Source organism: Aythya fuligula, chromosome 2, assembly GCF_009819795.1.
Source record: "Aythya fuligula isolate bAytFul2 chromosome 2, bAytFul2.pri, whole genome shotgun sequence".
Classification (NCBI taxonomy): domain Eukaryota; kingdom Metazoa; phylum Chordata; class Aves; order Anseriformes; family Anatidae; genus Aythya; species Aythya fuligula.
The window spans coordinates 63,501,689-63,512,207 of NC_045560.1; the positions used below are offsets into that span (position 1 = coordinate 63,501,689).

Below are 10,519 nucleotides of genomic sequence, written 5' to 3' on the forward strand. Positions count from 1 at the left end.
TTCTGAGAAAGGATGTGGTACACTAAAAAGAGGAAATTAAATTTGACAAGGAGGCAGGGTGTTCAAGTGGAAAGGAAAGAATCTGGAACCAGGAAAAAGTTATACTATCCATGTCAGAGCCTTGCCTCACATGAGGTTCTCTACAGCTGTTCACCTAGTACAAAGGTGTTTCAGAGCTGGCAATTATCAATTTGCTGGAATAATCTAAATCAGAAACAACTTTAATTGCATTTATAGGTGTTGGAGACTAGATCAACCAATAGTATGAACCTATTTCATAAATCTAGCTTACTATTAAACTGGTTTATACCAGCACAAGAGAATAACGAGTACAAGTTCCTGAACTTGTAATAATAAACCTTATCTCCACTCACCAAAACCAAGAACTAATAGTTTTGTTTCAAAAAGCAACATACCGTCTGCCTGTAATATACCCTACTACACTCCCTTGTAGAAACCCATGATATATTATTTCTTGTTATATAAAGCATAATACCTGTTTTTGAAATATATTAAATAGGTATGACTAAGGCAACTATATCATGATTGTTTCTAATGAACAGAGAAGCCAGATTGTCTCTTTCATCATGATAAAGCATGAGAAACTTCTCAACGTATCTCCAACCAACAAATAGAGGATTAGTATAAGAATCTCAAATCTCTTCTAAACTTGTTGACCACTTACTGACTGAAATTTTTCATTTCTTCGTGCAGAATGGGTGGGTGGTATTTTCAAGTTAAAGCATTTATCCTAAAACTACAATGGAGTATGATTTCCTCATTTTACAGTACCTGTGCCTCATGTATGACAGACAGGGAATAAGACAGCAAGAATCACTTGCAATCAGAGAAAGTGGTAAATTAAAATGCAACACAAGCATTCTCTGTCCTGCTGTTGTTTATGACTGACCTGTATTCAGCTTAATTTCCATATCAGTCTAGCAACAGAGGATTGAAATCACGAGCAATGATGACCCTAGGTTGGAAGCAGCTAAAACTGAAAACCTATCCAGTAACACAAGGTAGCTTTATGTTTGTTCCTAGACAGAAAGGAACTCTTCAGCTCTTGTAAAACTATAGTTTCTATTCTAATGACCAATAAATACAATATATTCTTACACAGTGACACTGAAAGCAGGGGAAATCATGCAGAAATGAAACAAAATATAAAAACTTAGAATTCTACTGGAGATCTAGATCCTGCTTAGAGGAACTTCTCTACAACCATGCATGGGCACATTCAGAAACATTTCCAGTCTCTGAACATTCAGCAGGTCTTGTTCCTCATCTCTCAACTATCACGTCTTCTTCTCTTTAATTTTCTCTTCTTAATGATTTAAAACCTCAGCTTTCCTCTTCATCTCATCTGTTTTCCTCAGTGTTGAGCCAGACATGTCCAGTTCTTTCCCTCCTTAAACTCTCTTTGTGATACCTGTCTTGACATGGATCTCTAGTGTGTATTTCTCTTTCAACCTTCTCACTACTGGTCCAGGCAAACTATGCAATGATGAAATAAGAAGCCGAAGAAAGATCTCAGAGTTCATTTGAAGAGTCTGAGATGACTCAATTTCCTGTTATACTCGAATGGGAAGCTGACCTAAAATTTAAGACCTCATTTACAAAGTACATGATTTATTTATTTATGTTTTTCTGAACAGAAGAAGATGAAGATAAAAGGTCAACAGACTGAACACTGAACGGTTTCAATGTACAAACTTAAAGGAATACTTTGAGGATATAGCAACTCAGAGGTATGAAACATCAATTCAGAAGTTCAGTTTCTGGCCCCCTGCAGTTTTGTGTCAGCCAAAACTGGTGTTCTTCCCCAAGTGACAAGAATTGAAAAGAAAACCTTAGTAGGGTTTTTTGAACTACTCTACATCCAAAGAGCTCAGACAGGACTGGATAAGGTAAGAGACTTTACTAAGCTCTTGATATTATATCCTGCTTTGGCTCTGTCTGGAGCTGGCTGTCTTATAGTAGTTATTTCAGGAACCCAGTTTCTTCATGCCTCTTCTACATTGTTGCATGACGACTCAAGCTGTGGATTGCTCCAGACCCTGTGGACAGAACACAAGACTGCAGGCATTTGCCTGCTTTACCTAGAGATTGTGGATATAGTTTCATGGTCACGTTAACCCATCTAAAGCATTATGTCAGACACCCAGGCTGCTCCCTATCCTCCTATATATGTTTCTTCAGATCATTTTGCTGTCTAAACATCATTACTACCATGTCAGAAGCCTGTCCTTAAGTGGGATTAAGATGCTGGAACCGTACCTGGTGAGTACCATTATTCATATATCTCTTTTCTTTTGGTGCCCTGTTGGAACAATCACTCATTTCTCTTATCCCCAAGCCAAGAACACATGCAGTCTCCAGAACAGGGTTTCTCTCCTGCTCTGAATCCTAGTCTAGATGAGATGGCAACTGCTCAAAGCTTTCAGAGATCATCCAGAGAATGTCCCACAGACTGTTCTCTCTGTGGTTTTGCTTACATTCAAAATCCTTTCAGTTTATCTCCCTGACTTTTAGTGCCCATGTTGAGTCTTTGTATTTGTTTACTCTCTATCTTGTTCTTCCTAATAACTGTACTTAATAACAGGAGAGAAGACTCACAAAGTGAACCACCCTCACATTCCACAGAAGAAGATGCCTGCATATAATTGCAGAAGCAATTCTAGTTCAGACCTGCTGAGAGAGCGGTTTTATGTTACTGCTCACAAAACCTCATGTACCTCATTCTTGTTTGAGTACTGCTAATTCAGACTGTGGTCTAGACCTCTAATTGAAAAAAAAAATAAAAATCACTATTTTTTTTTCTCTTTCATTTCTAGTCAGGAAACTGCTTTTTGCTGTCCCTGGAAGATCCCCAACATAACGCTTTCCTTTTTACCAGTACTGTGGTTTGGGGTCAGCATTCATTCCTGTTGTTCAGACATAACCTTCAAGGTCACTGGCCTCTGCCTGTTTTTTATCTTATTTTATTTTATTTTATTTTATTTTATTTTATTTTATTTTATTTTATTTTATTTTATTTTATTTTATTTTATTTTTTATTTTTAAACAGAATGAACTCTTAAGTTGCTTTACGTACATGTGTGAGGTTTATTTTACTTACACAATTTAAACAGTGGGTAATCTCCTCTTAATTCTTGAAGATAGTACATTCAAGTGACTTTTTTTGTTTTTGTTTTTGTTTTTTTAATCTGCTAAATGCTTTGTTATTCTGGCACATTTTAATTAACTATTAAATACAAAACAAGTACAGCTTTCCAGCATTTTTTTCTGCATGAACAAATGCTTGCACCTTCCTGTATGTGGGCTGAGAAAACTCTTAACCATTCTTGGGCAAACTGTAACAACCAAGGCTGTTTTATTCATACCAATTATGCATGTTGTATGCTATGGATGCATGAAATGGCAATGAAGAAGACGGAAACAATACAAATCGGAGACTATAAGGTAAAATTTAAGCATTTTATTTCTACAAATAGCAAAAAAATATAATCTATTTCTGAGTAACATAAACTGTTGACATTCGGACTGTAACAATGCTGTTTAAAATAAGAAAAAATGATTGTGTCTACTTAAGTAAGTTTGAAATATTAACAACATACACTGAAAAGTTATTTTGTGTCAGGAGCAGATAGTCATCTTTTTAAAGTTCATAAAGCTTTTCTTACAGCAAAGTTGATAGAAAAGCAAATTCATCACGCTTGTCTCAAGAATATTAGGTAAGCACATAATTTTAAACATATGACTTTTTCTAAGAACATGCATTTTGAAAGAGATTGAACAGAATGGTTTATATCAGTTTTGAACACAGCACTTCAGCAGCCTTCTAAAGATGCTTTGAGTGATGCTTTATAAAGAAGAAGTTTTTCTGAACATTCGTCTGTAACTGAAGAATGTTCTTCAGTTACAAACAATTACTAGGAAAAATGTGATCCTAATATTGGAAATACGCTTGTAATCACAAAATTGATTTTTTTTTTTCACTCACTTTTATAGATGAGTGCAACAGAATTAAGATTTTCCAATTAAAGCCACATTTCTGATTTCAGACTCAAGAAGAAGCAAAGAAAGGGCACATTAACTTTCTAAGAAAACATTTCTTAGCTATTACTTCATTTTTTGAAACTCTTTCTAAGGTAAGGACAGACTCCATTAGCAAAATATGCTTGTAACCTTCATGCTATCCCTGTATACGTTTGTATAAGGAGAAACCTGTGTGCAAGCCTTATATTCAAATACAAATGCAGATGTCAACAAGTGCCTATAGGTTTATATCCTTGGGAAGAAAAAAAAATCCCATATTAATTTGTAGCTTTTAATTATTTTTCATAATAGAGTAGTACAGGTGAAATTCTGTAACAAAAAGACTTGAAGCTGAAGCAAGAAGAAACTATTTTTTAATCTGCAGATCTGTATTTTCACTGTGCTCTGTGAATCCAGAAACTGAAACTGTTGCTGCCTTATGGTTGCCCTGCAGTCACCCAGCAGGATGCTAAAAAGATGGCTTTGGTGTCTTCAGAAATTATGCACAAATTATACGTGCATTTCTTTGCATTTCAGTATTTTTCCTACCTTCAATTTTAGCTTTATAACATATGTGCAAATTAAACTTGTAGAGTTTACAGTCAACATCTTGACTATGTCAAAAAGTCTTGATTGAGGCAAATAATTGCACAAATATCCTGGTATGCAGTTTAGTAACTTAAAAACTCATTCATTATTATATATAATATGGTTTTAACACCAAGAGACACATCTTATTGCTGTCATATACAGCTTGACAACTATTATAAGGTTGTATATAAATGGGATAAAATTATTTCAAACACAATTCACTAAAATGTCACTTCATGAATCTGTGACATTCTATAATTAACAATAACAGAAGCAACAATGAAAGCATGTCTGTTTTAAAAGTTCACAATTTTAATTTTCAGTAACCTTCAGAAGAGGTGCTTAGGAGGATGCCTAATAGCAGCTTGACCCAGCAGAACCACTCCTCCAACGAGACACTGCTGGACGCCTCAGTCCACTCTGTTCTCATAATCCTGTACAGCATTGACCTGGCTGGCGGCACCCTCGGGGTCATCGTGATGTCCCACCAGTTGTTTCGAAGGAAGTCACAATCTGTGATGACCATTATCATCATCAACCTCCTGGTGCTGCACACCTTCCTGCTACTCAGCATCCCCTTTCGCCTCAGCTATTACATTTTACAGGAATGGAAATTTGGGACATTCACCTGCAGGCTAGTGAGTGCCATTATCTACTTTCACATGTACACCACCTTCTCGTTTTACGTTGCTATCATCGTAATACGTCTCTTCCGACTTGAGTTTAAGAAGTGCTACACTACAACGTGGGTGATTGCTGTCTGGCTGCTGGGAGCACTGGTGATTGCACCTGTTCTTCTCTCTTACTATGGCACTTCTAAAACATACACGTCCTCCCATTGCTTTCACTTCCAGCAGGAGATACAAGAGTTACGCATGACGATCGTAAACTACTGCTTGGTTGGAATTTTGGTGGCTGTTTGTGCTGTGCTCACTGTCATCCAGCTATCTGTGATCTATAGACTGGCTGTGAAATACTGGCCTGACATCAACTCCCATGTGGAATTCAGGGCTCAGGCAAAGAGTTTCTTCTTCATCTTGGTAATGTTAGTGTGCTTTATGCCTCATCATGTATTCAGAGTATATTACATCCAAAACTACCACCCGGATAAAGATCATAAACTTCTCCCATACAATGAAATTTTTTTAGCTTTAACAACAATGTGTTGCTTGGATATGTTGTGCCTCATAGCTGGAATAGCCCACTAAACTCTGAACTACCAGGAAATCCAGCCACTCTGTGTCAATACTGGCTCTCGGCTGAAATATACTTGTGTCAGGACTTTGCTGTGCCAGGGAGACTGCTGAGTTTTCAGCAAGGCTATATAGGATTGTCATAGTCTTTGGCTTTTACAGGCTAGGAAGATCCATCTTTCTGAAACTACTAGTTTTTATCTTCTCTCTTGAAGACAGACATATGAGCATTACTTTGGTCTTTGACCTAAATGTCACGTCACGAAGCTTCATTAAGATTTTCCTCAGTCGTTCCTCTTTTGCTCATTAGAGCACAAGTATCCATCCCTTCCTCTTTTTTCCACAGACTGTCCCAATAACTACAACCCACTGTGTCTAACAAGTTTTCACTGTGAAAGTAACAATTTCTTCTGTCAGTTGTGATACTGATGGGGAGAGGTAAGAAGGAAATTCCTTTACAACCTTTTTGTACAAGTGATTTTAGATAACAAGGCCACAAACTATATTAGAAATGTATTCAAGGCATGAAACAGGGCATGAGTGAAATGTTTTAGTGGAATATTCTAGCATAAGCTTCGTTTGTTCATCTATACAAAGTATACATTAAATTAAATGAAAACATTTAACATTCTCGTAGCTTCAACTTTACTTGATTCATTTCAAAAGCACAAGCAGCTCCCTGAACTGAGGTAATTACACCTTCAAAGTGAGTGAGAGCTGAACAGGTCACAAGTTTCAAAACTTTTGTCTTATGTCACTCTCCCACCAGGTCTGGATCGGTGGCTGTTACCCCTTAAGTCCATTTCAGCCAAAGAAATCCAAGTTACCATTGTGCCCTGCCCATAACCGGAGCTGGAATTCAGGACTGAGGGGTCTGGTCCTTCATGGAAGGATCAGCTTCTCTCTAGGAGAGGGAAATATTTAACAGCCTTCAAAAACCCTTTGAGCAGAAAATGTCTTTGATGTCTGGTCACTTTCAGTTGCCTGTTGATTTATTATCAGATGCCATATTTTTTCCATTTACAGATGTAATAAAGCAAAGCTAGAATAAACTAACTGAACTGTGTTTAATCAGTTCAAAATACGCTTGTGCATGTGTATATAAACTTTTGCAGGAGTGTATATTTTTTCCATTAGATGGATTATATTCTTTGTGAACTTGGAAAGTAGAATGAAATGACTGGGTCTTGCTCCCTCAGGAACCACATCCGCTCTGGGAATCTCCATTTTCACTATGTAAAAATTATTTTCAAGCATGCTGCTTGTTCTGCTCAGTGTAGAAGGTTTCCACCCTTCTGGCTAAGGCCTCACTGCATCACAACAGCTTGAGGCCAGCTTTCTCCCATTCCAAACTCCCAGGACTCACAGAAGTGTATACTTTCTCCTTTGTAACCCCATGAGTTACCAAAATTTGCATAATTTGCAGTCTGTCAATCTTTGCTATAGAAGTGCTATGATGCCCAGATTCAGACAGGTCAAAAGTTGATTTGGGAGGGTTGAAAAACTACACCTATCAAGGAATGCTAATGATGCCTCAGATTGATGGTCTTTTTTTGAACAAAAGAGCATACACTGACTTTGCCAATGCTAAACAAACATTTTTGCCTTTAATCATTTCCATAAAAACCTTTGTCCAAAATTCCTAATGGTGCCAGAATTCTTTCTGCTGCTTTTAAAAAGTGAAAGTCCAGGGGGACCATCACCAATTCCTGAAGCCTTCCAAATATCCTGACCTTCCCCTAGTGTTACCAGGTCCACTCCTGCTCTTACAATACAGTCTTTTCAGTCCATGATTTTCAAAGACAGAAGTTAGAGGTACAATAAAATATAATAAAACAGAGATACAACACAAAAGGCCAGATTCTAAAAAGGTAAATAGGTCCCAAAACAGCAGCTTTTTGATATTCTTCTCTGGGCAGTGGGCTGCATATGTACCTAATAAGACAGCTGGGAACCCTCAAGGAAAAAAAAGCTTAAACAAAGTGTTGGCCCTTCAGAAGGATTTGGAGGGAAACACAGCAAGAGGCAGGGCCCGCAAATAACCTATTTGTATCTCTGCCACCAGAAAGAGTTTCTTTTAGTTGAACCTATCAAAGTCTTTAGAAAAACTGGCAAAGCCCTAAGTGAGGCAATTTACTGACTGATTTACTGATTACTGACTCCTGTAGCTAAATATTTTGTTTGAAGAAGTAACCATTGTCACTGCCTGTTCTTACTGACCAGTGCTACCAAGCTGGCCTATCTGGTGACGAACAGAGTCGTCTGGTGTTGCTTATGAGTCTGCTCATAATAAAGCAGTCCAGGATAATGTCGTGCAAGTATGGGATAAGGAAAGGGAAATTACACAGTCTTCAGCTATGACATTGTTCCACACAATTCCTTCAAGGAGATTTTAGGGAAAATTGTGTAAGGTCTTAGTTCTGGTCAGACTCTAACTCCTATGGAACTAAGTATTTATCTTCAGCTCCTCAAAGACCAGGGCTGACATGTGGTCCATGTGCTGGTATAATGTTGATTACACTATCTATGTATTTAATACATCTACATTACACTATTTATGTATTTAATATTCAACTCCTCAAATACAGTTGAGGAGTTGAATCGCTAACACATTCTTTTATGCAATGTCTGTATTCAGCCATATTTCATAATCAATTAAATCCTTCCAGCAGAATAAATCTAAGGAAAAATATTTTATGCAATTCAGAAATTAGCTGTGAAAGGTTTTTCCTGAGCAAGTGGGCAAAGCAGAATTAATTTTATTCCATCCAACACACAGGTGGCTGGACCCTGCGTGTACCAACAAGCTCTTCAACCTCTCCCCACTATCTCCTAGAGGTTTGGCTGCTAGTGTTGAAGGCTGGCTGTGACGTGGTCCAGCTGTCTAATCTTATGTAAGATGCTGTTAACATAGTGGTGTGAGAAAGAGCTGTAAAAACCACTACGTTGGGGGCCTCCCCACCTTGGCTTTGTGGCCTATCCATCTTGGTCTGGTGGCCTTGCCCTCAGCTTTTGCTTGATATTTTTTCCTGTGCCTGTCCAAGAAACTTGCTGAAATAATCTTGACCCACTGACTTGACTTTCTACCTTGATGCTGAAGCTGTGTTGTCACATCATATTTGCCTGGCAATTGCTGATGACCATCCCCAGACCTGCTCTACTTGCATTGCTTAGGTTCTGTGGGCTTGCACACTGCACTCGGTCCAGCTGGGATGGAATTAACATTCTTTGTAGCAGCCCATACAGTACTGTTCTGGATTTGTGGCTAAAATAGTGCTATTAGCACAGTGATGTTCGACTGCTGCTGGACAGTGCTTGCACATCATCAAGAATTTCCTTTTTTCCCACTCTGTTCCCCAGTGAATAGGCTGGGGGTGGGCAAGACACTGGGAGAGGACATGGATGAGGTAGCTCACCCAAACTTCCCAAAGGTATATTCCATACCATCCAACATTATACTCACCAATAACAACTGAAGACGAAGAAGAAGACAGAGAAGAAGAAGAAGAAGACAGAGAAGAAGAAGAAGAAGACAGAGAAGAAGAAGACAGAGAAGAAGACAGAGAAGAAGAAGAAGAAGAAGAAGAAGAAGAAGAAGAAGAAGAAGAAGAAGAAGAAGAAGAAGAAGAAGAAGACGAAGAAGAAGAAGACGAAGAAGAAGAAGAAGAAGAAGAAGAAGAAGAAGAAGAAGACGAAGAAGAAGAAGACGAAGAAGAAGAAGAAGACGAAGACGAAGAAGAAGAAGAAGACGAAGAAGAAGAAGACGAAGAAGAAGAAGACGAAGAAGAAGAAGAAGAAGAAGAAGAAGAAGAAGAAGAAGAAGAAGAAGAAGAAGAAGAAGAAGAAGAAGAAGAAGAAGAAGAAGAAGAAGAAGAAGGGTGGTTGGTGGGTTTCTGGGGTCAGCCCACCATGCACTACTTCTTGGTGAGGCCGATGCCAGCCTTGATGGTACTTGGCTTCCAGCCCTCTCTTGCTGCTCCCCAATAGAAAGCCAAGACAAACTTCATTAATATTATACATCAGAAAAGGATCAACTGTGAAGAATAAGCATCACCAAGTAGAATCTATCTTCATGTTATCTTCACTTCAAACCTGGTGTGATATTTTGCCAAGGGAGATGGTGGAATCACGATCCCTGGGGGTGTTCAAGGAAAGGTTCGACGTGGTGCTTAGGGACATGGTTTAGTGGGTGACATTGGTAGTAGGGCAATGGTTGGACCAGATGATCTTGGAGGTCTTTTCCAACCTTAGTGATTCTCAGATTATATGATTCTATGAAATTTGGACTTATAATACTTCCTTGCAGCCACAGTCAAACAATGATAACGTTAACCATTGCAATGAAGAGAAACATGGAAAGTGAAGTGTATCTTGTGCTTCAGCTCTTTCTCATAGCTCTTAAAATCTAAAACAGGTTTGCACCATGGTTTCAAACATAACTTCACTCTAGTGCTTGCTGTACCATCCAGATCATACCAAATCCCCATTCCTTCTTCTACCAAACAGTCACTTTCTTTAACACTGCCCATAAATCACACTCCCCTGACTCTTGGTCTTCATCACTGATCTATCTATGCTGTATTCAAATCTAAGCTCCTTTTTCTTTTTCAGGCTTGACCATTTTCTCTGTCTCTTCTCTCACTGACTAGCTCAGTCATGAAAGAACAAACCACTCACTGGTCTCAGTATGGTCC

General features: G+C 38.4%; 1 protein-coding gene across 1 annotated transcript; it reads left to right on the forward strand.

Moving 5' to 3' along the window:
• The first annotated feature begins 4,982 nt into the window (after positions 1–4,982).
• On the forward strand, positions 4,983–5,840 carry LOC116485583 (probable G-protein coupled receptor 141). Its single transcript, XM_032181072.1, has one exon. The coding sequence runs from the start codon at positions 4,983–4,985 to the stop codon at positions 5,838–5,840; it is 858 nt and encodes a 285-aa protein (XP_032036963.1).
• Positions 5,841–10,519: the final 4,679 nt, after the last annotated feature.